The 27,323-nt window shown below is 58.9% G+C and overlaps 1 protein-coding gene across 12 annotated transcripts; it reads left to right on the top strand.

Moving 5' to 3' along the window:
* Positions 1–363: 363 nt before the first annotated feature.
* Positions 364–25,735, top strand: WIZ (WIZ zinc finger; the record flags this gene model as incomplete). Of its 12 annotated transcripts, XM_081230641.1 has the most annotated exons (13): positions 365–544; positions 1,984–2,247; positions 7,252–7,324; positions 8,939–11,070; positions 12,215–12,538; positions 16,745–16,915; positions 17,839–18,342; positions 19,401–19,799; positions 20,377–20,925; positions 22,046–22,573; positions 22,770–23,189; positions 23,484–23,679; positions 24,731–25,735. In XM_081230641.1, the coding sequence occupies 12 exons, from the start codon at positions 2,043–2,045 to the stop codon at positions 24,888–24,890; spliced, it is 5,661 nt and encodes a 1,886-aa protein (XP_081086767.1). In that variant the 3' UTR covers positions 24,891–25,735. The 12 variants fall into 12 exon arrangements, with proteins under 12 accessions (XP_081086771.1, XP_081086772.1, XP_081086773.1 ...); XM_081230645.1 differs by lacking the exon at positions 16,745–16,915 and having other exon boundaries at positions 364–544; XM_081230646.1 differs by lacking the exon at positions 19,401–19,799 and having other exon boundaries at positions 364–544.
* Between the last annotated feature and the right edge of the window lie 1,588 nt (positions 25,736–27,323).

The following is a 27,323-nucleotide window of genomic DNA, read 5'->3' as shown; positions in this document are numbered from 1 at the left end:
TTCACCATGTGGAGTCCTCAATGACCTATGAATGACCCACGGGGGAACTTCCCTGCCCCCTCCCCGCTCTTCTGGTGCTATTAGCGGTCCTAGCATTGGAAGAACCAGTGGGGTGATAAAGAGCCATTGAGGGCAGGAGGACAAGAGTGTTGTCATGGTAACAGAGCCTCTCCCTGGACTCTCAGGCCGCGCGGGCCCTTTAAGGGCCACCCGACTGGCCACTCCCAACATGGCGGCGCGGCTGCTAGCTGCCCCCCCCACCGAGGTGGAGCAGGCGGGGGTGGCGGGGAGGGGGTGCCCCGGACCTCCCCATCATGGCGGCGCGGCGGGGCTGTCGCGCTGAGGTCACGGCGGCGTGCCGGGGGGGCGGGGCGGCGGGGGGAGCGATTTAAAGGGACAATGTCCCCCGAGTGGTGGAGGCGGCGGCGGCTGCGGAGGCCGCGACACCGGCACCGGGAGCGGCGAGGACCGTAGCGGCAGCGACGGCCGCGCCAAAGAAGGGAGCTCCGAGCCCCGGCGCCCAGCCGGCGGCGCCGCCTCCCCGGTGAGGCCCGGCCCGGCCTGGGGAGCCCGCGGGCGGGGCGGAGCCGGCACGGGGAGGGGGAGGCCCGGGCCGGGCAGGGCCAGGCGGGACCCCCCGGGGCGGGGGGCGGGGGCGGGGCCTGCAGGGGCGGGGCCTGGACGGGGGCGGGGCCGCACAGGTTGGGGGGAGGAGCGGGGGTCTTGGGGCAGGTGTCCCCCCTACCTCGGCGCGTCCCGCGGGGTCTCCCGCCCCGAGGTGCACGGGCGGAGGGCGCATCTCCCGGACCCTGGCGCCCCGAGGGTTGCGCTAGCGCGGCGCCGCCACCACCCCTGCGACCCCCGGGGGTGTCCAGGAGGGAGCCCTCCTCCCCACGCTGCCAAAGTGCTCCGAAGTTGCGGTCCCGCCCGTTCCCCGAGGGCAGTGCCCACCCGGTGGGCACCCGCAAGTGCTTCCTTGGGGCCTGGGCAGGGACCCCCCACCACAACGGCCAGTCCACGGACGGGCCCCCTGGGAGCCTCCAGGCCCCCGAGGGCAGCGCCTGCAGCCAGGCCTGGAGCCCCGGCCCCGCCCCGGTTGCCTGGGCTCGGCCTCCCACCATCTCCCTGGGGAGGGCGCCTCATTCCTGCCCTTCACTTTCCGCCGTTACCTTGAAGGTATTTATAGGTGGAGAAGACAGCACCCACCCCCACAGCCTCTCCAGGGTCCTCATTTCTGGACCAGGAGCCCCATCCTTCCCTTTTGCCCTCAGACTAAAGAGATCTTGGGAGGGTGGGATGAAGGAACCCAGGCTGGGTATGCATGAGGGGTAATGTTGGGGTGAAGTGAGGGGGTTAATGCTGGGGTCACTTGAGGCTGAGTGTGAGGGTGAAGGGGTTAATGCTGGAGAATCCTAAGGTTGTGTGTGGAAGGAGGGTTGGACTGTGGGAAAAGTGCAGGGGTAACTGATACGGGCAACAGAAGCAAGAAAAGTGCAGGGGTAATGATGCGGGGGGGGGGACTTGAGACAGTGTATAGGATCAGAGTGTAGAAGTGGCCGGGATTCGGCATTCGAGCTGAGGCATGCGCACAGGATATGCACGTGCATGGAAGTGAGGGCACAACTGGGGAAAGTGCAGCAATGTATGAATGAAGGGAGCCATCTAGAAATGATACGATTAATGCTGCAAGAAAACAAGGTGGCTGAGTGTGCATGTTGTAAAATGGGGTGAACTGAGGCAGCGCAGGATCTGTGTAAAGAGAGGAGTCATGGATGGGGAGACTGAGGCATGCTGAGGTTAGGGACCTTTGGGATACAATGTGTGAGGATAGGGCCTCAGTACCATGTACTTGCTCACCTGTGCTGGGAAGTAAACTGAGGCACTGAGCTGCAAGGGTGAGGACTGGGGCTTCAAGGAAGGAGAAACTGAGGCAGACTGTGTGCCTTTCCTACCTCCCCTAAGCACCTGTCTCTCTGCCCCCAGACCTACAATGCCTCACTGAGCCAGGCGACCAGCTGAGTGGAGCCAAGCAGAGAGCATCTATGGATGGGCCCCTGGCAGGCGGCCTGGCCGCCCCGGACCGTCCTCGAGGCCCCGAGAGACTGCCTGGCCCAGCGCCGAGGGAGGACATCGAAGGTGGGGCTGAGGTTGCTGAGGGGGAAGGTTGCATCTTCCGGTCCACCCATTACCTGCCTGTCACCAAGGAAAGCCCTCGAGACATTCTGGATGGCAGAGGTGGCATTTCTGGTAAGAGGGTGGGCCCTGTGGCCCTGGGGGAGCATCCAGCCAGGTCCCCGAGGCTCAGGGAGGGCCAAGTCACCCAGCCCAGCAGGGGCTGAGCTGGAATTCTGATTCTGCCTGGGTTCAGAGCCTCTGCATTCTGCTTAGTTTCCCATTTTACAGTTGTGAAAACAGAGGTCCTGGGAGCTAATGACCTGACCAAGGCCCCCCAGTGGGTGACAAGGATCTGGGACTTGACTCAGGTCTGCCTGGCTTCCTTCTCTGAGCATACTAATTGGGTCCAGGTGCCCAGCTTAACACCCCTAGCTCCCCTCCCTGAGCCCACTTGTTCCCCAGGCATACCCCATTCCCATCAGTCTATCCCAGTTCCCTCTTGCTGCACTGACTTGGTGAGTCCTGCTCCTGAGCCATTGGTCCCAAACAGCTTATGCCCTCTAGTGGTTAGGGAGAGACTGGGTAGTCAGGGATGACAGCCACCCCTTTATGCCTTGGTTTCCCAGCAAAAGGGGATCTCACACTGTCCCCACCCCAAGATTTGTTATTCCTTCATTGAATACTCAGCAACTACTATGTGCCAGGCTCTGTTCTAGGCGCTGGAGATACAGCTGTAAACAAAAGTGGCAAAAGTTTCTGCCCTCAGGGACCTGACATTCTAGTAGGGGAGACAGACAACAAGCAACTATATAAATAACATACGGGCAGGTAGTGACAGGTGCTAGTGAAGGTATTAAACAGAGTGCCAGGATCATGCCTGGGGAACCTGGGAAAGCCTCCCTGAGAGGGTAGAATTTGAGTGGAGCATGGAATGAATGGTGGGAAGGGCAAGCCAGGGAGAGGGAACAGCAGGTGCAAAGGCCCTGTGGTGAGGAGGAGCCTGGCATGTTCAAGGGCGAGGCAGGAGCCTGGTGTAGGTGAAGAGTGGTGAGTGCAGTACAGGCTGATGTACTACATGTCTCCCTTCATCTCCTTGGCCTGCTCTAAAGGCCTTGGTTTCCGGGAATCTCCAAGCACTCTGTCAGGGGTTTCCTACACACCAAGCCCTTTATGTGATCATCTCATGTCATTTTCAAAAAAAACCCTGTGGGTTAGCCTCGGTTATTATTATCCCATGTTAGAGATGGAGAAACTCAGACCCCATCTGAGGTGTCAAGTAAGTTGCCCAAGGGCCCACAGCTAGGCAGTAACCTGGCTTGACAGCCCTCATCCTTAACCACCACCCTGTGTCGGGGCATCCTTGACCTGCCCCAGTTCACCTTAGCAATGCTCATGACACTCAGGTATTTACAGAGCACCTCCTAAGGGTCACTGGTGCACAGCGACCAAGTATACACACCATCCCCACCCCCATTGGACCCTGCTATCTGGGGTCAGACAGACAAAGCAGCCACCAGGTGCTAGGACACAGTCACTGAGGTTGCAGTGGGGGAAACCCAGGCTGGGGGACACCCAGGAGTCCTGGATGAGGAACATTGAGTCAGACAAAGAGGCAGGGGACATCTAGGCAGGGGGCTCCACACATGCAATGGCGTGGAGGTGACTGGTGGCACCTGAAGGGGATGAGGGGGTGAGACCCCTGCTCAGAGAACCTTAGCAATCCCCTCCTCCAAACCATTAGTAACTCAGGCCCAAAGAGAGGCAGGACCATGTCCCAGGTCATGCGGCTGGCCAGGACAGGCCCAGGACTTTGACTTTATGGGAGCCCTGCGGAACAGGCTCTGGGTCCTGGGGCCCTCTCTGAGTCTGGTTCTGAGAAACTGGGCGCTCTGCTGTACCTGGCAGAAGTCCCAGGTCTGGAGAGAAGAAGGTAGGTAGGTGGGTAGGTATGTCCTCACTCCCACTGGGGAATCAGCCAGGGTCCAGTGCATGTGCCTGGGGAAGAGGGGAATATGGCTGCTGAGGTGGGTGAGGTCCACCCTTACTGGTGTCCCTGAGCATATGGGGCATGGAGCGAGGGTGGCTTGACTTGGAGTAGGGTCGCGGCCTGGAAGCTGGAGGAGGGCCTGGGCGTCGGACACAGTGTCTCCCCCCGCTGCCCTCTCAGCCCGTTCCACCCCGCCTTCCCTGAAGCAGGCACCTGCCCTAGGAGTCGTGTGATGCCTATAAATAGGAACAGCCTCTGGGGCTGCTGTTCCATGCAGAAGCCTGGGCCCTCCCTCATGCCCACCTAGTCCTTGGAGCCCCTCAAGAGCACCCCTGGAGTGGCTACCTCCAAACTCCACCTAGACATGGATGAATCCCCTGCCTTCTCTGTCCTCTGTTATGGCTGTTGGCCTGGAGCTCCTACAGCCTCCCTGTAGCCCCTCACCCACAGTTTGGCCTCTCTGGTTGGCCTCCTGGGTGCACCCAAAGCTTGTGGGGCTGAGATGGTCCGCATGGATTGCTGAAGAGTCTGGTGCATGCCTGGCGTTGGGACCAGGGGGCTAGGGGATGAACAACGCGTCATTTCTGCCCTCGTGGGGCCCCAGGCTGAGGAGGAAATCAGAGCATGGAGTGAGTGGGCCTGAGGCTCCCGGTCAAGCCTCCAGCTTCCAACCTGGGACATGTCTCAGCCAGCCCTGAACCCCGCCCTGGGCACACCCATCTCCCTTCCTTCCCCCACCGCCGACTCGCTGGATCGAGCATTTACTCTGTGATCTTCCTTGGCATCTGTCGCTGGCCCTTCGAGACTGGGGCCGTAGCTGTTCCCATTATATTGAGGAGGAAACGGGCTTGGAGCGGGAAAGGCATGCCCTTCAGGTTCCCTCTTGGGCTGGAACTGGATCTGTCTGACTCCAATGTCTAGATTCTTGGCCACTCTGCCAAGCTGCCTGGCTTGGGGTTCAAGCTGCTCACGGACACGCTCCTCATTTTCAGTCTCTCATTTTCAAACCCCCTTGGGGCCCCCAAATGGCAGGAGCCAATGAGGGCCCCTTGGCATGGCCACTGCCGGGGGCTGCATCCAAGGTGCCTAGTCTGACCCATGGGGACTTCTGGACCCCCGCCGGCTGTGGAGGCCTCTGGATGAGCCCCCAGCCCCCAAGTGTCTCGGACACAGGGCCCTGCTTGGTCTGCTTCCTCCAAAGTTGCTGCCACTAAAAATAGGAGCTTCACTGGAGCCGCTCAAACAAAGAGGCCAATACGGCCCCCTGGCTCGTGGAATTCTTAGACAACGGCAATCGCAGAATCATCGAATCTGGGACACTCGGAATCTCAGGAGCTTGGGGTCCCAGAATCTCAGAATCAGGACACCCGGACCCTCAGACTTGCACCTCTAGCCTGTGCTGGGGCTTGTTGCCTGTGAAATGGTTGCCCTCTCCTGAGAACTCATGTCTGTGATTCTTGTGTTCTCAAGAGACCCATTTCTTGGGGTCTCACTCCCTTAGCTGGTCCAGGCCTTGATTTCCCAATCCTCCCACCCTCTGCAACACTCCACTCACTCCATCCTCCCACCCCGACACCAGCCCTTTCATCCGAGCACACTCCAACCTGGCCCTGCTCCCCATCAGTCTACCCCAGAGCTTCTCAAATGGAGGCGATTCTGCCCCAAGGGACACTTTGGCAATGTCTGAGGACATTTTTGGTTGTCATGACTACAGGGCCAAGGGTCAGGGCAGGGGGTGGCTACTGGCATCTGGGGATGAGGCCAGGGATGCTACTGAACATCCTACAATACACAGCATGCCCCCCACCACAGAGAATGATTTGGCCCCCAAATGTGAGTAGCACCAAGGTTGAGAAACTGTTCTAGATGATGCAAATTTCTGTATCCCCATCACCACCCTCACAGCCAGTCACAGCCCTTCTCTCCGACTCAGCAGAAAGACCCCTGGCAGTATCACAACTTGTTGACCCCTACCCTCTACCCTCAACAGCTCTTAATTTTTTGGCCTCTGACAGTCAGCTCTCAATTTCCCGGGCAAATTGGACAGTAGGGAATTTGAAAAAGTACAAACCCCGCACTAGCCCTCTTTCTGGACCATCCTCAAATTGAAGCTAATCCAGCAATTGCATCTGTTGGGCTCTGGATGGGGCACAAGTTCCCCCAGTGTGTTAACCTTGGCCCACGCAATTGGCCTGTGCCCCAATTGGCATGCTCGCCTGCGGCAGGTGGGTGTGGCAGGCAGAGGAGGCACAGGCCAGGATTCCTGTGGTCGCTCCAGGCATTGGCTCCACAGGCGGATAATGGAGAGTTGGCTCTATCTGTGTGAGGGTTCCTAGGAGGGCATGTGATTCTACAATGTAGGCCTGGAAGGGGTTCTGGGAGGCAGGAGGCAGGGACGGGCCCTCTGCAGCTCAGACTAGAGGGCTCCTCACTCTTCACCTGGCAAGTATTGGTTGAGCACCTGCCGTGTGCCGGGCACTGAGGTGCTGCAGTGAATGAGGCCCTGGGGTGGGGGTGGGGAAGCTTATGTGCTAGCAGGGGACACAGGCAATTTCAGAGAGTACTAAGAAAAAAAAAAAAAAAACAGGTAATGAGAGAGAAAATTGTAGGAGCTGTTTAGCAGGTGGCCAGGGAAGGGTTCTCCAGGCAGAGGGAATAGCTGGTGCAAAGGCCCTGAGGTCAGAAAGAGTTAGGTGGGTTTGAGGCTTCACGAGGAGTCTGGGCAGAGTGAGTGAGGGGTAAGGAGGAGAGGGAGGTGAGGCTGAAAAGACCTGCAGAGGTCCGACCTCACGGGGCCTTGGAGGTGGTGGTCGGGAATCTGGCTCTTATTGTAGGTATGATGAGAAGCCAGGTGAGATTTTACCAGGGTGTGACTTAAAAAAAATCACCCTGGTTGCCAGATGGGGGCAAAGAGAGAAGGGTTGAAGGCAGCAAGCCCTGGTGGTCCCCTAGGAAAGCGAAGGGGACTCCTCCAAAGAAACCCCTTTCAAGGCTCAGGAGTGCAGAGGCCAAAGGCCTCTCAGGGGAGAGGAGTGGGGAGCCGGTCGGGCCCTTCCGAGGTGCCCGGCAGGGCTCCCAGAGCTGGGGTGCTGTGAAGGGCCCCAGCCAGGGGGACCCCAGCCCCTCAGGGTCTCCCCTCTCTGTTGCAGACGGGCAGCCCCATCCTGGCCTCAGCGAAGCCCTCCCCCGTGCCACCTCCGCCACCCATCGGATCAGCAGCTGGTGAGTGCCACGCTGGCCCTGACCTCAGGGAGGGCAGGGGGGGCAAGCAGGACATGCCTAGGCCTGAGAGAAGCCCCCAAGACTGAGAAGGGGATAGGAGGGAATCTGGAGGCCAGGCAGGAGGAGGTGGCTCCCTGCAGGCAAGCCCCTGGGCATTTGTAGGGGGTGGAGGGAGGATTGGGATTAACACAGACAGTCAACTCTCATTATCCCTGCCAAGAGCAGGGCCAGTGGGCCAGGAGCCTGGAGGTTGGACCCTCGGAGTCCTGTCTCTGCCAGGTGATCCTTAGAATAATGTTCGGCTTCTCTGAGTCTCAGTTTCCTCATCGGTAAATGGAGTCCCTAAGATACATCTCACAACCTCGCCTCGAGGACCCAAGGGACGTTGGGTAGGAGCAGGAATTGACAGCAATGCTGATGGCAGCAGCCTTTTAGTAAATGGCTTGGTGGGTGCTAATATGTAATAACATCCATATTGGGATTAATAATAGCTCTCAGTTATTTAGCGCTTGCTGTGTACTAGGCTCTCAGCGCAGGTTTACCCCACTGAGTCTTTGCCATAACCCTGGAGGGAATGGTCCCGTTAACACTGCATGTCACTGATGGGGCTTAGAGAGGTAACCCTGTGATTTCCACTCCGCCTCTCAGTGGAACCCATTTCCGCATCTGTTGCGTGGGTGTGATCCATAGCCCCTCGTGGAGGCAATATCTTGAAAATGAGGGGGATTGATCAGGAACAGTCATAATAAGAACCCACAGTGGTCATGGGCTTACCGGGAATCGGGCAGCAGGCCAAGTGAAGCATTTCCCAGCTTTGAGTTGTGTCATCCTCACCCTACACTTTATGGGGTCAAGATCCCCATTTGAATAAGCACCTGCAGTGTGTTAAGTTTTCTTTGATTATGGGTATGAGAAGGCTCCCTTAGTCATTGCATAAGGGCACAGAAGCTCCTGGTTCTTGGGACGCATCCCCATTTTTAGGATTGGAAAACTGAGGCTCAGTGAGGTTGCCTTGCCTCCCCTCTCCTCCAAAGGAGGTCAGGGTCACTGGGGCCACAGGCTGAGCAGGGACTTTGCACCTCTCCTGACGCTGCCCTTCTAGGAGGGGAGATGCAGGGAGGAAGGTAAATTTGCTTGAGTTGTTTATGCTGCAGAGTTTCACCAAATTTGCTGGAAAGATGAGGCTAAACAAACTAGATCACCCCAATTTGGGGAGGACCAAGACAAAAAAGCAGCCTGAAGCATAGGTCGGAGCCTTGGACCCTTCCAGGGGACGGATGAGAGTTGACTGTGCCACCAGACTTGGGGACACTACTTGTGATCCCTGCTGTGGTCTCTGCACACTCCACCCCCCACCACATGCAGAGGGGCTGGGCTACATACACAGGTGTTCCCTGGGAGCTAAATCTACTGTTTGACCCAACGGCCCTGGAAGGGTCCACATGTACTCCCTCTACCTCCCGACCCACACCCCAACACTCCCAAGCCCCTCTGAGGCAGCCCTCAGGCTGGGTCTCTGGAGCCTGTCTCAGACTGCCTGGGACCCCCTCCCCTGCCCAAGGAAGGGAAACTGAGGCCCACAGCTAACCTGTCCCCATTGGCACTTCCTTGCAGCTGCTGGGATGGAGGCAGCCTGGACTTCCAGCCGGGCTCCCCACCACCCCATCCCCTGGGCCACTTCCCTGGCTCCCCCGATGGCCGGGGGCCCTGGGAGCACCCCATGGTTCAGGAGGCCGGGGAGGGCATCCCATCTGAGCGGAGGTTCGAGGACTCGGTCATTATAAGAACCGTGAAGCCCCACGCTGAGCTCGAGGGCTCTAGAAGGTTCTTGTACCATCAGGGTGAATCGAAGCTCTTGGAGAAGGTCCCCCGGGGCCGCCCCAGGTTCGACTGGCTCCAAGACCCAGAAGAGCAGGCCCCACTCCAGGATGCAGCGCTGCACCTGGACCTGCCGCCCCAGCTGTCACCCCTCACCTCCTTCCGGACAGTGCTCTTGCCGGTAGAAGATACCACTAAGACGTTGGATGTGCCAGTGGTGGGCACCGGAGCTCACCTGGCAGACCTGGAGGGCCTGGCCCAGCCGTCCGAGTGGAGCCTGCCCAAGTCGGCCTCAGAGGTGGCCACACAGACCTGGACGGTGAACTCAGAGGCCTCTGTGGAGCGGCTGCAGCCACTGCTCCCCCCCGTCCGGACAAGGCCCTATTTGTGTGAACTGCTGGAGGAAGTGGCCGAGGGGGTGGCCAGCCCAGACGAGGATGAGGATGAGGAGCCAGCTGTGTTCCCGTGCATTGAGTGCAGCATCTACTTCAAGCAGAAGGAGCACCTTCTGGAGCACATGAGCCAGCACCGCCGAGCCCCGGGCCAAGAGCCCCCGGCTGAGTTGACCCCCCTGGCCTGTGGCGAGTGTGGCTGGGCCTTCGCTGACCCTGGCGCCCTTGAGCAGCACCGGCAGCTGCACCAGGCCTCCCGGGAGAAGATTATCGAGGAGATCCAGAAGCTGAAGCAGGTCCCAGGCGACGAGGGCCGGGAGGCACGGCTGCGGTGCCCCAAGTGCGTCTTTGGCACCAATTCCTCCAAGGCCTTTGTGCAGCATGCCAAGCTGCACATGCGTGAGCCACAAGGCCAGGCTACAAAGGAGCCCTTCGGGGGCGGCAGCAGGGCTGGCAGCCCAAGCCCCGATGCCACCTCCCTCACCTATCAACCCTACGGAGATTCCTTGGGCCTCAGTGCCTGTGTTTTCTGTGGCTTCCCCGCGCCCAGCGAGAGCCTGCTCAGGGAGCACGTGAGGCTTGTGCATGCCAACTGGGAGGAGGATGGTGAGGCTTTTGAGGAGGACCCTGCCAGCCGGCCCGGCACCAGCCAGGATGCTTATGCCCAATTCTCTGATGCCACTGACTACTTTGGCAAAGCTGAGCCGCTCTTGGCCCCCATGTGGCAGGGGAATCCTGCTGGATACGACCCCAGCCTGTCCTTTGGCCCTGGCTGCCAGCAGCTGGGCATGAGGGATTTCCCACTGTTAAAGCCACTCCCACATGGCTCGAGCCAGAGGCCCCAGGGAAGGCCAGCCTTTCCCTCGTCACTAGCATCTGCCCCCTACTCCTTACAGGCCAGTAGAAGCAAGAGTGCTGTCCACCCACAGGGGCTCTCAGCCCAACTGGGGGACCAGAGGCACCCTTGGAGCGAAGAGGAGGAGGAGGAGGACATACTGCTGGCCTCGGAAATGGACTTTTCCCCCGAAAATGGGGTCTTTGCACCGTCAGCCACCCCCGGCCTCATCCCACAGTCAGCCCTGGAGCTCAAGCGGACATTCCGAGAAGCCCTGCAGACAGCTGAAGCCTCACGGGCACAGCAGCAGCAACTCTGTGGGATGGTGCCGGTTGTTCTGGTGGCAAAGCTCGGGTCGCAAGTCATGGCTGCGGCAGCCAGGGCCCCCCCGAGGCTGCAGCCTGAGGAGCTGGGGCTGGGGGGTGGCCACCCCCTGGACTTCCTGCTCCTGGACACGCCACTTGGTGGCCCTCTGGGGCTGGACACATTCCTGGATGGGGACCCAGCAGAGGCACTGAAGCATGAGGAGCGGAAATGCCCCTACTGCCCAGATCGCTTCCACAATGGCATTGGCTTGGCCAACCACGTTCGGGGCCACCTGAACCGCGTGGGCGTCAGCTACAACGTGCGGCATTTCATCTCCGCCGAGGAGGTGAAGGCCATCGAGCGCAGGTTCTCCTTCCAGAAGAAGAAGAAAAAAGGTAGGGCGGCTTCACTCCGGCACCCACCTCCCTCCAACACCTGGGAGATGCACAGCTGGGCAGCTGAGTTCTGAACTAACCAACCCTCACTCTAAATCCTCCCGTAGTGCCAAGCAGGGTGAAGTCAGGGCCTCCCCTCTCAGAAGACCTGGGAGCTGAGGCAAAGGTCACCACATTGGAGGAGGTGCGGGGACACCCCAATGCCCTGGCCCTTCCAACAGCTGGAAGAAGGAGTATGGGCAGGGGAGTCAGCCCCAGGCACGGAATTTCATTGATTCCTTCATTCAACAAGTATTTATTGAGTTAGGTCCCCTCTGTTCTGGGCACTTGGGAACACAACAGTGAATGGAACAGCAGTCCCTGCCCTCCTGGAGTGCACAGCACAGTAACAGGAGTGGTGGGACCCTGGCTGACTTCAGAACCCCTTGGGCTGCCTGTGAGGTATGCAGATTCCCAGGCACCAAAGTTCTGATTCCCGGGGTCTGTCTCCAACACCAGTGCCCTGGGTGGTTCTGATGCTGGCAGACATGGAGCCTACGTGGGGAGGTGCTGGTATGGTGCTTGAGAGTGTGTGTGTATGGGCACTGGGGGGAAGGGGCAGGGGACAGACAGCCACAAAACCAGGCAGTTACAATGTTAAGTGACCAGGGCTGTGATGGGGGAAGCTCGGGGAACCAGGAGTCTGGGGGAGCCAAGAGAAGCTCCCTGACTCTTCCTGGGGTATCCAAGCAGACTTCCAGAGGAAGGTGTCCCATCCATTTGTCCATTTCTTCATTCAGCAAAGATTTAATTTATAACACTGGGGTGTATAGATATGAGCTCTAGACGGAAGAGGGTATTAATCAAATACCCAAACTCACCCAAATGATTGCAAATCCACCCTGAAGAAGTATTTCTGAAGGTGGGGTCCCTAATGCTTTGAGCTATGTAAGGGGAGAAAATGGAAGGTCAAGAAGAGAAGACTTCTTGGAGTGAGCTATACAGGCAGGAGCATGAACAGCAAAGGACAAGGGAGGCATCCAGGGTGAGGAACAGCACTAACTGTGTGATCCGCTGAGGATGAGCAGCCCCGGGAAAGGGGAAAGCTGGGGCTGTCCCCGCCCCTCCCCCAGCCAGGCAGTCCATGTCCTCTCTCTCTCTGCAGTGGCTAACTTCGACCCAGGCACCTTCAGCCTGATGCGCTGTGACTTCTGCGGGGCCGGCTTTGACACTCGTGCCGGCCTCTCCAGCCACGCCCGGGCCCACCTGCGTGACTTTGGTATCACCAACTGGGAGCTCACTGTCTCACCCATCAACATCCTGCAAGAGCTGCTGGCCACCTCAGCTGCTGAGCGGCCCCCCAGCCCCCTGTGTCGTGAACCTGGGGTGCCGCCTAGTGGCTTCCTGACCTCCCGCCGGCCCCGCTTACCTCTTACAGTGCCCTTCCCACCCACCTGGGCTGAGGACCCTGGGCCAGCCTACGGAGATGGTAAGGGGAGAAGGGGCAGGCAGGGCCGGAGCCCTGACCCTTCCCAGGGGTCCGGAGGGATGGAGGAGTGGGAGGGGGCAGCCACTCTGCTTTCCTGGAAGTGTTTCAAGTCACTTTACAAAGTAGGTCGACAACTGTCCTGCCACTTAGGGGTCATTGCTGTTTTACTCAGGGGCTGGGCCAGGGCTCCTTCTAGATCCAGTTCCTGCCTGCCCTGCCTGACAGTGATTTTAACATAGGCTTATTGAGCTCTTTACTAGGAGCCAGATCCTGTCCTAAGCACTTTACAAATATGGACTCATTTACATCCTCACAACAATCCTTTAAAGGCAGGTGTTATTATCCCCATTTTACAGATTTGGAAACTGAGGCACAGAGAGTTTAATTAACATGCCTGAGGTCATACAGCTGAAAGCATGTGGAGCTGGGATGTGAAAGCCCAGGAAGCGTAGGCTCCAGAATCCTTGCTGTTAATGATATCTTTTATCTAGCGCGGCACTGTCTGGTGGAACTTTCTGAGATGATGGAAATGTTCTCTAGACAACAGTACTGTCCTACAGGGTCACCAGTGGCCACATATGGCTGCTGAGCACTTGAAATGCAGCTAGTACAAGGTTAGTGGTGATCCAATTGGACGGTGCGGATCAGGAGTCTACATTCTAGATTTTCAATGGTGCCTACTGTGTCCAGCAGCATTGATAACCCCTCCTGTAAATGAGTGCCTGCTGTCTATCAGGGTTTCATCTCACACCTAAAAACAATTCCGTGGAGCCGAGGATTGTTGTGTTCCTGTTATATGGATGAGGAAACTGGGGGTCCTCTGCTTTGCCACAGCCACAAAGCAGCAGAGCTAGACTTCTGCACACCATGTTCGGTGGTCTCTCCAGTGTAGGATGGCTTGGGAAATCCAGAAGTAATATTTTGGTGAAGGAGCCTGGGGCTGGACACCGTGGAGGCAGTGGAAAGGTGAAGCACCCAGGCTTACAAAGCCTGACTTTGTGGGAGACTTTACTGAACCTCAAAGCAGAAAACTCAGCAGTGAAGAGACGGTGGGCTCTGAGGAATGGAGTAGGTGCCTGAACAAGGGAATTGTCCAGGGGCTGCAGCTTTCATCTCTGTTTCTCCTACCTGGAGTTTCCAGGGTCCTACCTAGTTCTGTACTCTGGGCTTTGCTGGACCCATCCACAAGCCTCCTTACCAGTGAAGGGCACTTGAGGGTCTGCAAAGGGAAGAGGGGGGGCTACCAAAGCCCCCTCTCCTCCTTGGAGAAGGAGGAGATTTGATAGTGGATAGTGGACAGAGAGAGGATAGTTGTTGGTTGAGGTCACACTTCGGGGAGAGGCAGAGTGGGGATGTGACCTCAGGCTTCTTGCCTTTGTGAAGGCTATCCCCTAGGCATTCAGCTCACATACCTGGCTAGGTTTGTGGTGTTTCAGTGGTGGCTAGGAGGTGCAGCTTGCTCTGAAGATGGCTGGGGAGCACAGGAAGCAGTTTGTAGTCTCCAGCACTGCCCCCTTCTTTCTCTGTCACTCCAGCAGAGGCCTGAATGTCAAGCTTAAGCCCTTTACCCGGCACCTGGGCCAGGCACCCCAAGAATGGCAGCCTGATCCAGCAGCCAGGTTCAGCTCTGGCTAAGCTGTTTCCACCAGAAGACCAATGTACCAGCCCCCAGTTAGTGCTGAGGGAACTGGCCAAGTCATTGGGACATAGGAGTCAGCCTGGTACTGCACTGGCCCTGTACGTGGGGGGAAGCTATGATCAGTCTTTCAGTGAACACGTTGGGAGTGAGGGCGTTAAGGAGTGGTTGAGAAGATCCCGGAAACCTTGCCTGAGGAAAGACGTCCAGGATTAGGGCTCGGTCTGGGCACCGACCCTGCAAAGTGGCTATCCTTAGAAGCCTCTCCCACGCCTCCCTAAGCTGGCGGTAGGGAGCCTTTGCCAGGTTGGGGGCGGGGCAACGGTCAGATGCTGGCTCCACCCAGCTGTCAAATAACAGCTGGGGGCAATCCGTTTAGTTTTGGGGAGGGATAAGCGGGTTGTGCTTGAAATGTGGTGCCGTTCTCGTGGGGAGTTCCGCAGGATTGCCGGACAGCGCCGTCGGGGGACAGTTGGACACCAGGATGGTGTCGGGGGATCCTTCTAGTTGGGGATCAGATGTCTTCCAGGATTCCCGACCCGGAGGGGAGACTTCCAAGGAAGGGAATGGAACAGGGTCCCGGGGCAGGTCCTAGCTCCGCCCGTCGGGCTCTAGGAGCCTGGATGCTGTTAAGGCGGATGCGTGTGGCCGGAGGATTCCTATAGTAGTCTTAGGGATGTCTGGGGTGGGGAAAGAGTGTCCCAGTCCGCCGAGACCTGGGCTGGGGCAGCAGTTGGCAGCCGCTCGTAGCACTGCGTGCGGGTGTCCGCAAGCTCCCCACCAGCCTGGCGGGGACAAGAGTTTCGTTCGCTGTCCTCGGCGCTCGGCCGGCCGCCCTGGGCGCGCCCCTAGGGACGGGGCGGAGCGGAGCGGACTCCGCGGCGGCGGCGCTCGGCGCTCGGCTGCTCCCGCCTGGGGCGGCCGCTCCGCGTGCGCCGGAGCCAAGATGGCCGCCTCCACCGCCCAGTGCCGAGTGACAAAAGCGGAGAGCAAGGCGGCGGCGGGGCCGCGCGCGGGGGGCGCCCGGGAGCGCGCGCCCGCGGGGGCGCCCCCGCTGGGCCCCCAAAGCCCGGGCCCCGCGGCTCTCCCCGCGCCGCCGCCGCCTCCGCCGCCGCCCCCACCCCCGCCGCCGCCGCTGCCGCCGCGGGACGGGCCCAAGGCCGAGCCGGAGCCGGGGCCCGGGCCCGCGCCCGCGCCGGGTAAGAGCCCGCGCCGGGGAGGGTGCGGGGAGGGCAGAGTTGGCGCCCCGCTCGCCCCCTGCCGCCGCCGCCGCCGCCCCGACGCCCGCCATCCAGTCTCCGGGACTTCCCCTCCCCCCAGGCCCTCCAGTCGCGGGGACCCTGGGCCTCCCGTCGCGGCTCGCAGGGTCCCGGGCTTCAGAAACACTCTTTGCCGTCACTTCGCGGAACCCTCACCCCATCTGACAGGTGCCCCTGAACCCCTTGGAGCCTCTGGATCGTCTCTTACCACAGTCCCTGTACCTCCCGCGCGGAAACCCACTCCGAGTCACTTCATCCTTGACAAGGGCCCTGCCCCATCTGACAGACGCGCCCACTCCACCCGGAGGCTTTGACAAAGTCCTCGGCGTCCCGGGCCCCGGTGCATTCCCCGACCCCCTACGTCTCCTTGCTTCTGTAAGAGTCAAACTGAGTCAGGGACCTGCCTGCCCTCCTATTAACAACACTCACCTCCTCCAGAGTCCCATCTGACACACAGTTCCTTCGTTCTCAGAGCTCTCTCCATGCTCTGAATGCTAAACCCGGGGCTCAACAGGCTTCTCAAGCCCCTTTTTTCTGAAAAATTAGACCATGAAAGCTCACCTTTGACTGTCCTCCTATACGCCTCACCCGGAGAAGCTTCCTGGCCTAATGGATGCCTCAGAGACCTTCCTATAAAGTTCTGTGATTCCTATTCTCTCTGTCCCCAGTAAGATCCCCTGCTGGTCCAGGCTCCTAGTTCTTACCTTACCCCACCTAGGGCTTAGCTTGTGATAAGACCACCCCAGGATCCCCAGTTGTCTCTGCAACCCCAGCCCCAGCTGTCTTGTCTGGTGGAGATTCCCCACAAGTTCCATGGAGCCTTCTTCATGTCCTGAGCTCCCTGCCTCTGCATTGCCTCTCTGGCCTCTGACCCTGGCCTTGTCTTACTGAATTCCCCTTCTGACTGCCACCTACCCGCCCCCAAGACTGATAGATGCTTCCCTCCACAGAGAGGAGCCAGAGAGATCTCTCTGCCCAGAGAGATATTTTCTCTGAGATCTGCTAAGGTGGGAGTCTTGGCTCAGACTAGCACTGCGTCCCCTGACCTGTCCGTGTTCTGGTAGGTGGAAGCCGTTCCTAGTCTCTGCTGTCAGTTGGCAGCCTTGACATCCCTGCGTCATATTGGTGCTCGGGGTTATGGACGGAGCCTCAGCTTTCATGGGGTGAGCTGCATTCCAAAGTGAGAGCAGGCACCAAAGATGAGGAAGAAGGCTCCCACCACCACCACCAGTGTACCCCTGGCCCTCAGTCCTTACAGGGGTAGACAGCCCACACCTTGCCTGGGCTGAGCCTGTCTTCCCAACCTCACAGGCCTGGGTTCTGAGGAAAACGCAATGGTGGCCGTGGACTTGGGCTCCCCCCTGCTCCCCAAGAAGAGCCTGCCTGTCCCTGGGCCCCTGGAGCAGGTGGCCAATCGGCTGAGCAGCAAAGTGGCTGCAGAGGTTCCTCATGGCAGTAAGCAGGAGCTGCCGGACCTCAAGGGTGAGTGGCGCAGGAGGCAAGGGTGCCGGCCAGGCTGGTCGGACTCACAGGGAGCTCTTGGGCCTGGGAGTTAATGTGGGGCCCCAGGTTGGCCACAGCTTTCTCTCTGGCATCTCATGGCACCAAGGAGACACCCAGCTATCTTCTCTCTTGAGCTTTTGCTGTCATAGGCATGCATGGCCTTGAGCCCTGGTCAAGGGAGGGGCATCCAGAGAAGCAGTGGGCCTGTTCATCAGGAGCTCACACCCAGACCCAGTTCATTTGCTGACTTTGATTGCTGATAGCTATGTGATCTTTTGCATGAAGCTGCCTTGTTTGTCCATTGATTCTCAGGTCATTATTGAGTAATGAAATGACAGGCGCTGTGCCGGACCCTAGGGATGTGAGAGATGCAAAACAGACCTGGCCCTTGTCCTTGGGAGTCACTGAAGTTGGGGAGCAGAGAGGCAGAGAAGCAGATAGGCAGGGATAAGGGCTCTGCAGAAGAGGGTGCAGGCAGGGCACCACAGAGACCATGGTTGAGGCCTCCAACCTAGCGTTTGGGGCATGAATTAAGCTGCAGATGGTGGCTAGGCCTTAGCTTTTGTCTGGCAGGTCAGCATCTGTGTGAAAACCTGCTGCCAGGACACCCTGGCACGTTAGAGATCCAAAAGGCGCTCCACTGGCTGGACCACAGAAGCGCTCTGCTCCTGCTGTGTGCCTTTGGGCGCAACTCTTCCCCTCTCTAAGACTCAGTTTCCTTATTTGCAAACTGAACAAGCTAATTCCTGCCTCATTAGGGTCATTTTAAGGGTGGGAGGTGTTGACAGAAGCAAAACACTTGGAAGAGCCTGGGTGAGTGGGGCCCCAGGGGAGGAGAAGTGGGAGAACAGAGACTGTGCAGCCTCACAGCTAGCTCTCCTGGCCTCCGTCTCACCTTCCAGCCCAGAGCCTGACCACCTGCGAGGTCTGTGGTGCCTGCTTTGAGACACGCAAGGGCCTGTCCAGCCACGCGCGTTCCCACCTGCGGCAGCTTGGGGTGGCTGAGTCGGAGAGCAGCGGTGCCCCCATCGACCTCCTCTACGAGCTCGTGAAGCAGAAGGGCCTGCCCGACACACCCCTTGGGCTGCCCCCGGGCCTGACTAAGAAGTCCAGCTCGCCGAAGGAAATGGTTGCTGGAGCCCCACGACCCGGCCTGCTCGCCCTGGCCAAGCCCCTCGATGCCCCTGCTGTCAACAAGGCCATCAAGTCACCTCCCGGCTTCTCGGCCAAGGGCCTGGCCCACCCGCCCAGCTCCCCACTCCTCAAGAAAGCATCACTGGCCCTGGCGGGCTCCCCTACCCCCAAGAATCCTGAGGACAAGAGCCCCCAGCTGTCCCTGAGCCCCCGGCCGGCCTCCCCAAAGGCACAGTGGCCCCAGTCTGAGGACGAGGGGCCCCTGAACCTCAGTGAGTGTGGGTCCTGGGAGCCGAGGGAGGTCCTGGCGCTGGGAGGGGCAGGGCCTCAGGTTGGGCTGCAGGGCTCAGGGTGGGGGCAATGGGGACTGAAGCGCCTGTGTCCTGAGTCGACTGGGCCAGAGTGTGTTAATCAAGGTGCTGCATCTCCTGTTGGGCCAGCCACGCTGCATATTATCTGTCTCCCATTTCACTTTGGTTTTCTAACCCCTGGAAGCCTGGCTGTGGCTACTGAGCCTGCCAGGGTCATCCTCACCACTTAGGGGCAGCTTTTGGCTTTCTCTGGGCCTGAGGGTTGGGGCAGTGAAGGTAACCAGGGCTCCCGTGGGGCACCTTGGGTCCTGCAGGTAGACAAGTAGTCCACCTGACATGAGGTCCCATGGTTGGCCCTGTCTTCACATCCTCCTGCTCCTGGTGTCCTTTGCAGAGGTACCTCTGTGCCCAGGGATGGAGCTGTACCTCCTGGGCTGCCTGTGGGCATGGCAAAGAAACTCCCAGGCGTGGTGAGCAGATTTAACAAGGGCATCCCTTAGGAAGTTAGGCCTTCCCACACATTTGTGGTCATTAGGGTCTGGGGGTGAGCCTAGAGTCTGGCACCCTGCCCAACAGGGCACCCCAGTTGCACCTCACATTCCGATGAAGCTGCTTCCACTGTCTGCTGTACTTCCAGGAGCAGCGTTCTGAGCAGGTGTGCCCTTGGCTGTATGATGCTCAGCAGCCGGTGGGCCCCTGCTTTGCACCCTCCCCGCACCCTGCACAGCTCCATAGCTGAGGTCCCTGGGAAGAAGGCCTGGAAGCATCAGACTGTGCCATTGAAATTTGGCCACTGCCTCTGTACTCCACATCCTTACGCTCTCTACACTCACCTTGATGCCAAAGGGCTAGGCAGAGAACAGGACTTTCTGCTTCCCAAAACCTCTTAAACCTGTGGCACTAGTCTTGGACCTCCAGGAGCCTGGGCAGCCGAGAATCACACCAGGCCCTCCCGCCTCAGTCCCCCAGGGCCGGCCAAGGTGGCGGCCGTGAACCCCCCCTGTGTTTTGTCTCCGCAGCTTTAGATAGTGACGGGGGCAGAGAGCTGGACTGCCAGCTGTGCGGTGCCTGGTTTGAGACCCGCAAGGGCCTGTCCAGCCACGCCCGCGCCCACCTGCGCCACCTGGGCGTCAGCGACCCGGACGCCAAGGGATCCCCCATAGACGTGCTCCACGGGCTCATCAGGAGGGACGGCGTCCAGATCCGCCTCCCACCCAGGCGTGGCACCCTGGCCCTGCTGGGGCGGCCTCCTCCCGCCTCTGCGGCCCTCTCCTTGCTCCCCCCCCCACCGCCGGCCACGAAGGCCAAGCTGAAGGCCGAGGGTATGGCCAGCCCCTGGGGGAAGCAGGACCTCTCAGCCGCCGCAGCCGCTGGCATTTTCTGGGCCTCTGATGTGGAGCCGTCTCCTCTCAACCTCTGTAGGTTCTCGCTTCAGCCGCCCCCTCCTCCCTGCGGGCCCTGGAGCCCCTCCCAGGGTGGGGGTCACAGCCCCATCCCTAATCCCTCCCTGCTGGGGCAGGGAGTGGACAGGGGCCCTTAGCAGTGGACCGGTTCTGCCCAGAGATCTTGTCGGCAGTCGGCTGCTAGGCTTCTCTCTTGGCCTTTGACCTCCATGACTGAGACTTTCCCTGAGAATGAAGGCCAAGGGTGGGGTGCTGCCTTTTGGTGTGGAAGGTGCCCATGGTTGCCCCTGGTCTGGATGGCAGGGCTACCACTTCCTGCCCCCATCCTCGTTAGGACCCGCAGAGCCGTTGAGTCTTGGTTCTGTCCTTTTCCGCCAGGACCAAGGGCCCATGCGCTCTTTAGAGCCTCCCTGTGCTCCTGCCGGGTGTCTGGCGCCCCCGCCCTGCTCCTCAGTTCCCTCACTTGCACTTGCCCTCCACCACCACCCCAGCCCCTGGACGTGCTGCTGTCCACGCCCAGCCGACCAGGAGACCCACAGGTGGCTGTGCTAACAGTGCCCACGGTGCTAACTGCCCCTTTCTCCTGCTGCAGCTTCGGGCCCAGAGCCGGCACGTGACATCCGCTGCGAGTTCTGTGGCGAGTTCTTCGAGAACCGAAAGGGCCTGTCGAGCCATGCACGCTCGCACCTGCGTCAGATGGGCGTGACCGAGTGGTACGTCAACGGCTCACCCATCGACACGCTGCGGGAGATCCTCAAGAGACGGACCCAGTCCCGGCCTGGTGGACACCCCAACCCGTCAGGGCCTAGCCCAAAAGCCCTGGCCAAGGTGGTGGGCAGCGGAGGTTCTGGCAGCTCACTGGAAGCCCGCAGCCCCGCGGACCTTCATCTCTCACCCCTGGCCAAGAAGTTGCCGCCGCCACCAGGCAGCCCCCTGGGCCACTCACCGACTGCCTCTCCTCCTCCCACGGCCCGGAAGATGTTCCCAGGCCTCTCACCCTCCCTGCCTAAGAAGCTGAAGCCTGAACAAATGCGGGTGGAGATCAAGCGGGAGATGCTGCCGGGGGCCCTTCATGGGGAGCCGCACCCATCCGAGGGTCCCTGGGTGGCACCTCGGGAAGACATGACCCCCTTGAACCTGTGTAAGTGTGACCCTGGGGCAGGACAGGGAGAACAGGTAGAGGGGTCTTCCCCCACACTTCCCTCGGGGATACCCAGAACACCCAGGGTTGCAATGGAAGGGAAGTACACAGGCCCAAAGGACAAGGGGCTAGCTGTGTGTTCCTGCTACGCAGACCCCCAACTGAGCTGCTGCTTGATTGTTCTTCATTCGTATGAGGGCGGCAGAATTGTGTCATTAGGCAATGGCAAAAAGATTTTATCTCTGTACCATTTTTAATCCATTGGTAGTGGCTGCCACCCAGATTCCTAGGGAGAAAGACTGCAGGGATCAATTGGTGCTGTCTGCCATGGGCAAGAGTATATGAGTATTGGAAATGGGTGTCTTTCTGATATTCCTGGTCACTAAGTGCTTGGCATTTGGAGTTCAAGTTAAGGTCTCGGCTGCTCCAGAGTCTAGCAGTATATGACCTTGGGCAGTTGCCTCTTTTGGAAGATGGAGATCAGCATGTTCCCAACTCTGTAACACGGTTTTCTTTAGTGGTGTAAAGCACTTAGCTTTAACGCTTAAAGCTCCGTATGCAGTAGCTGTAACATCCCTATTATAACAAGCAAGTGCACTTCCCTCTCAAACTGTCACAGCTGCTGTGTGCCGAGCAGGTGAGGATGGCCCAGGCCTCCGCCTTAGTGCTCACATGCATGTCATGTCTGCTTTATACCACATGCTTTGAATTGCTCCTGCTTTAGGGTCCCCCCCACCCCAGTAACACAGGGAGGTGGTTTCCGTCTCCATTTTGCAGAGGAGGAAACTGAGACTCAGGGGAAGTGGCTTGCCCAGCATCACACAAGGGGGTCACAGCCAAGCTTGCCTCTGAGCCCAGGATCCAGGGAGTGCTTGTTCCTCAATACTTCACAATGTCATAGGGAGTCATCATGAAGCCAGCTAGAATTTGAGCTTACAGAACAAGCAGAAGGGCTGGATGATGTACACAAGGGCCTCTGGAGGCAGATGAAGGAGCGGGTCATTCAGGTCTGGGGCTGCATGGATGGGACAGCAGGGCACTTAACACTGACCTTGAGCTTGGAGGCTTCCTGCCAACAGCCACCGCCTCCTTCTCCTCCCCCTGCCCCGACCCCCTGCAGCATCCCGGGCAGAGCCAGTACGTGACATCCGCTGTGAGTTCTGTGGCGAGTTCTTCGAGAACCGAAAGGGCCTGTCGAGCCATGCACGCTCGCACCTGCGTCAGATGGGTGTGACCGAGTGGTCTGTCAACGGCTCACCCATCGACACGCTGCGGGAGATCCTCAAGAAGAAATCCAAACCATGCCTCATCAAGAAGGAGCCGCCGGCCGGAGACCTGGCCCCTGCCTTGGCTGAGGACGGGCCCCTCACGGTGGCCCCTGGGCCCATGCAGGCCCCTTTGCCGCTGGTGCCAATGGCTGGCCGGCCAGGCAAACCAGGAGCTGGGCCAGCCCAGGTTCCCCGCGAGCTCAGCCTGGCACCCATCACTGGTGCCAAGCCTTCAGCCACCAGCTACCTGGGCTCAGTGGCAGCCAAGCGGCCCCTGCAGGAGGACCGCCTCCTCCCAGCAGAGGTCAAGGCCAAGACCTACATCCAGACTGAACTGCCCTTCAAGGCAAAGACCCTCCATGAGAAGACCTCCCACTCCTGTAAGCAGTGGGTAGCAGGGTCCTGGGAGGGCATCTGCCAGGGCCTGTAGGGCTGGGCAATGCCGTGCACACACACATCCCCAGTGGGGGTCAAGGCCCCAGTGGGAGGCGGGACTGGCTCCCGACCTGGGCAGCGCCTTCTGGGTACCCTTGCTCCCTTTGGGCTGGGGCTCAGCAGCACCCCCTCTGCCTGCAGCCACTGAGGCCTGCTGCGAGCTGTGTGGCCTTTACTTCGAAAACCGCAAGGCCCTGGCCAGTCATGCACGGGCGCACCTGCGGCAGTTCGGCGTGACCGAGTGGTGTGTGAACGGCTCACCCATCGAGACACTGAGTGAGTGGATCAAGCACCGGCCCCAGAAGGTGGGCGCCTACCGCAGCTACATCCAGGGCGGCCGTCCCTTCACCAAGAAGTTTCGCAGTGCTGGCCATGGCCGAGATGGCGACAAGCGGCCGCCCCTGGGGCTGGCACCCGGGGGCCTGGCCATGGTGGGCCGCAGTGCCGGGTGTGAGCCAGGGCTCGAGGCTGGCCGGGCAGCTGACAGTGGTGAGCGGCCTCTGGCAGCCAGCCCGCCAGGCACTATGAAGGCTGAGGAGCACCAGCGGCAGAACATCAACAGTGAGTGCTGGTGGAGGAGGGTCATGTGCTGCCACCTACTGGGGTTCCCCTGGCTGCCCCCTGGGTTCTCTGCTGTACATCTGCCCTTAAGTCACTTTCCCAGTTTGTCCTCCCATTCAGTCATCCATCCTTCATCCCACCTGTCCCAAGGTCCAGGAGATGTCCAGTCATCAGTTGTCCTGACTTAAAATTCCCCACAGCATTTGCCCCTTGCTCACCGAAGGCAGGAACTTCCTCAGGGGACTTGCCCTCTGGCTCATCTCCCGTCCCTCTCCCCACCTTTCCCCACCTCAGAATTTGAGCGCCGACAAGCCCGCCCTCCAGATTCCTCTGCGGCCCGGGGTGGTGAGGAGGCCAGTGACCTGCACCAGAAGCTGGAGGAGGTGCGGCAGCCTCCGCCCCGGGTCCGGCCAGTCCCCTCCCTGGTGCCCCGGCCCCCCCAGACATCACTCGTCAAGTTCGTTGGCAATATCTACACCCTCAAGTGCAGGTATGCAGCCCGCGGGGGAGGGAGGGAGACTACTGCCCGGGGCTTGGCCCTCCAGAGCCTCTGAACAGGACTTGGGCTGGTGGAGGCAGGAGATGTAGCCTCAAGGACTGCCCTGGGGTGTGACTGGACCCAGGTTAAGGGCTCCTCACAGACAGCAGCACCACAGAGCATCAGGCTGAGACCTTGAGCTTTATAGCCAACAAGACCTGAGTTCAGTTGCCAGCTCTGACCCCAGCCTAGTGACCGTGAGCAAGGATTTCCTGCTCCATGACTCAGTATTCCCACCTATAAAACGGGGTTGATAACAGACCTACCTAATAGGTTTGTTATGAGGATTAAAAGAGTTGAGTATCTATAAAGCACTCGAACTGTGCCTGGCGCATGGTAAGCACTTGGCAAGTATTTGCCGGATTAAGAAAAAAATAGGTCTCAGTTCCTTCTTACCAAAGTCCATGTGTACATCAGAGGCCAGGAAACCGAGAGTCTGAGATGTGATGTGCCTGACTCAGGCCACACAGGCCAAGTCAGAGGTAGGATTGGAACCTAAGTCTCAGAACCATGAGCTTGGGTTCTGGGCCCCTATGCTGTGAGGCCTCCCTTGGGGCCGAGAGGATGAGGAGCTGGTGAGTTGGATGGGTAGGAGTTAGTGCCCAAGCCCCTTCCCCTGGCTCCCATCCTTCTCTCCTGGGGCCTGGTGGGGTAGGATCTGCTTCTCTGTGTCCTCTCCCATCTCAGAGCACATGCTTCAGTCAGCTGGCAGAGGTGCTTGGGAAGCTGGATGGCCCATACCCAGTCCCTGAGCCAGCAGACTACCCTGAGCATAGAGACGGGGGTCTCCAGGGGACCCTACTGTGACCCCATGATGGGTAGAGGTAGCTGTACATGGGAGAACATCTAGCTTCTGGGTCCCCCTTCCGTCAAATCCTGGGCTTACTTTGTTCACTCTGAGTAGCAGTAGGTGTGCCTGATGCTCAGGGTGTGGCCAGGGCTATGCTTCCACCTCTCCTCACTGCAGTGGCCACTTCTCCCTCTCTCTGTTCCCCCACTACAGGTTCTGTGAGGTGGAATTCCAGGGACCCCTCTCCATCCAGGAGGAGTGGGTGCGGCACTTACAGCGGCACATCCTGGAGATGAATTTCTCCAAAGCGGACCCTCCGCCCGAGGAGCCCCAGGCCCCACAGGCACAGACAGCGGCAGCAGAGGCGCCCTAACACAAAAGCATTCCAGATCCCCTCTCGTGCCACCTCTATCTCCTCTTCCTCCTCAGTCTCCTCCTCCCTCTCCTCCCTCTTTCTTTTCCGTTTCCAAAGGAGCAAGCCAAAACCTCAAACCGGCACCTTTCAGGAGCCGGGCACACTACATCCGGGGCACTGGAAGCCAACTAGCCATGCTTCCCCCAGCCTGAGGACTCTGGGGCCACACACAGGGCATCTTCCTTCAGCCCACACCCACCTGCCCACCCAGTTCAGCAGGGGCAGCGGCCAGGTCTCTGGTGGCAGCCGATCTGTTAATAAGGGAGGAAGGCCAGCGTTCTCCCACGTCTAACAGCCAGGCGGGCTATGTTTGCCATCCGTGGCCACTTGCAAAGACCCCAAGGACCCCTGTCCTGGTTCCCTCTTGCCCCTATGAATATCCTCTCGCACGCACGCACTCAACGTACTTCGTGAGACCCGGGAATCTGCTCCAGCCCTCCAGTTCCCGAGTTGAACGAGGACCACATCATGCCACGGTGCTTGCTTAGGGGAAGCCACACTCCCTCTGTGGCCCGCTGCTGGGGCCTGGGAACCCCCCCACTGAGCCCACAATGCCACGGAAATCCTTGTTGGCCACCCCCCCCAAGAGGGGCCTTCCCAGCTGAGAAGAGCTCAGAGCTGACAGCTGCCTCCTGCCGTGTCAAGGCCCCCCAGAGCCTTGGGGGCTCCAGGGCCTGAGAGGGGGTGGGGGTGGGACTCTCCTTCCCCACCCTCACCCCCCTCCCTCTTTTCACTGTTGCTTTCTATGTATAGCTCCCTATACCTTTCCACTTTTTTAAAACCACATTTTGTGTAGAGAATAAGGAACGTGGATCCTTTTATTTTGCAATCCTGGGCCAGCTAGAAACCGGGAGCTGATTGACCTTTTAACTTTTTTCAGTGGCCACATTTTGGTTATCGATGTACCTAGAAGTATGTAAATTAGATTAAATTTCTCTTCTGGAAACACCCCAGGGCAGGCAGCCAGCGTGTGTTTTTCTGTCGAGTGGACAGGCTGGCATTGTCTGTCTGGCAGCCAGGGCTGGGATCGAGCCACCTCCGCCAAAAGCCCCTGGAAGCCCTGGGTTTTCCTGTTGGCCACCAAGCCCACCAGACCTCTCTGGGGATGAGCCCAAGTTCTCAGCTGTTGGCGCTCGATGGCATGGCTGGTGTGGATGCTCTGGCCAGCTGGTGAAGCGGCTCCTGTGAGCTGAGGAGAGGAACCAGGACTCTGGGCAGCTGGTCTGGGAAGGGAGCCAGGATTGAGAAGTGACTGAGGCCTGAAGGGCACTCTGAGGGCAGGAGCTGTCCAGTGAGGGTGTGGGGGATTCACTGGGGGAGGGTGAAGTGCACAGCTGCTGGGACTGGCCTGCCTTCAAGACATGTGACTTGTCTGGAGACACATACACCCTGAACCTGACTAACATGAGGGGAAAAAGAGAGCTGCTGGCTCCTTTTCGTTGTTATTTATTTTCTCGTTCTGCAAATGTTTATTGAACATTTCTGAGATTTTAAGAGATTTTGTTGGCTGCTCCTTCTTGTTTATTGCATGTGGTTTTTCAGCTCATCATTTTCACTTAAACAGCCAAGGGCTAGAAAGTAGAAATGACCTCATGGGGCAGAAGCCTCCTCCGCCCCCAACCCTATTATCCTGGCCCACCCCCCACCATGCCCCTGGCTGGGAAGGAGGGGATAACAAGCTGTGATAGTATGCCCTCAAGAGTAGTCTTGGCCTGCACCCTTGGTTTTTCTGTTCGGGTGAGATCAGGACACACAGCTTGCCTGGTGGAGGAAGGCCTCTATACTTAAGTCTAACCAATGCTGTGGGTGGGCATGTGTGAGACTTTGAAAGCCAGTAGGGCATCTCCTGGGTTGCCCTACTTTCAACTTTTTATAAATTAGTTTAAAAAAACCCAGTAAGTTAGTTTTTAAAAGTGATGTAAGCTGGATGAAAAAAAAAGTTCAAACTATGCAAGAGCTTACAAAGTAAAGTGGGAGGCCCTTCCCCACCCACAGTTGTGCCGTGATAGCTATGTCAGTCCTTAAAAGGGTTGAATACAATTGCCACAAAGGGATCTTTTCCTAACACTTGTGAGCACACCCCTTCTCGTAAGCAATGTTACTGCCTCTCTCAGAGGCGGAGCATTGGACGTTAATGAAGTTGGCACATGAGGGTAAAATATGGCTTTGGTACATGCCGTGAGGGAAGCTATGGGATCCAGGAGAGATGTCCTGGGGCCCTGCCTTAGTTTGGAGGGCAGGCAGGCATCCCTGACGGTGACACTGAAATGAGCCCCACACCTGGAGTGTACATTAATCAGAGTTTTATGTACTTCATACATGGAGTTTATCAGTGCATCGTGAACCTTGTCCCATGTGGCAGCAAATTCTGCATGAGACCCATTTTTGGAG

Source organism: Mesoplodon bidens, assembly GCF_964165515.1.
Source record: "Mesoplodon bidens genome assembly, chromosome: 4".
In the NCBI taxonomy this organism is placed as follows: domain Eukaryota; kingdom Metazoa; phylum Chordata; class Mammalia; order Artiodactyla; family Ziphiidae; genus Mesoplodon; species Mesoplodon bidens.
Note: the sequence above shows the minus strand (reverse complement) of the source record. Positions and strands in the feature narration are given on the sequence as shown.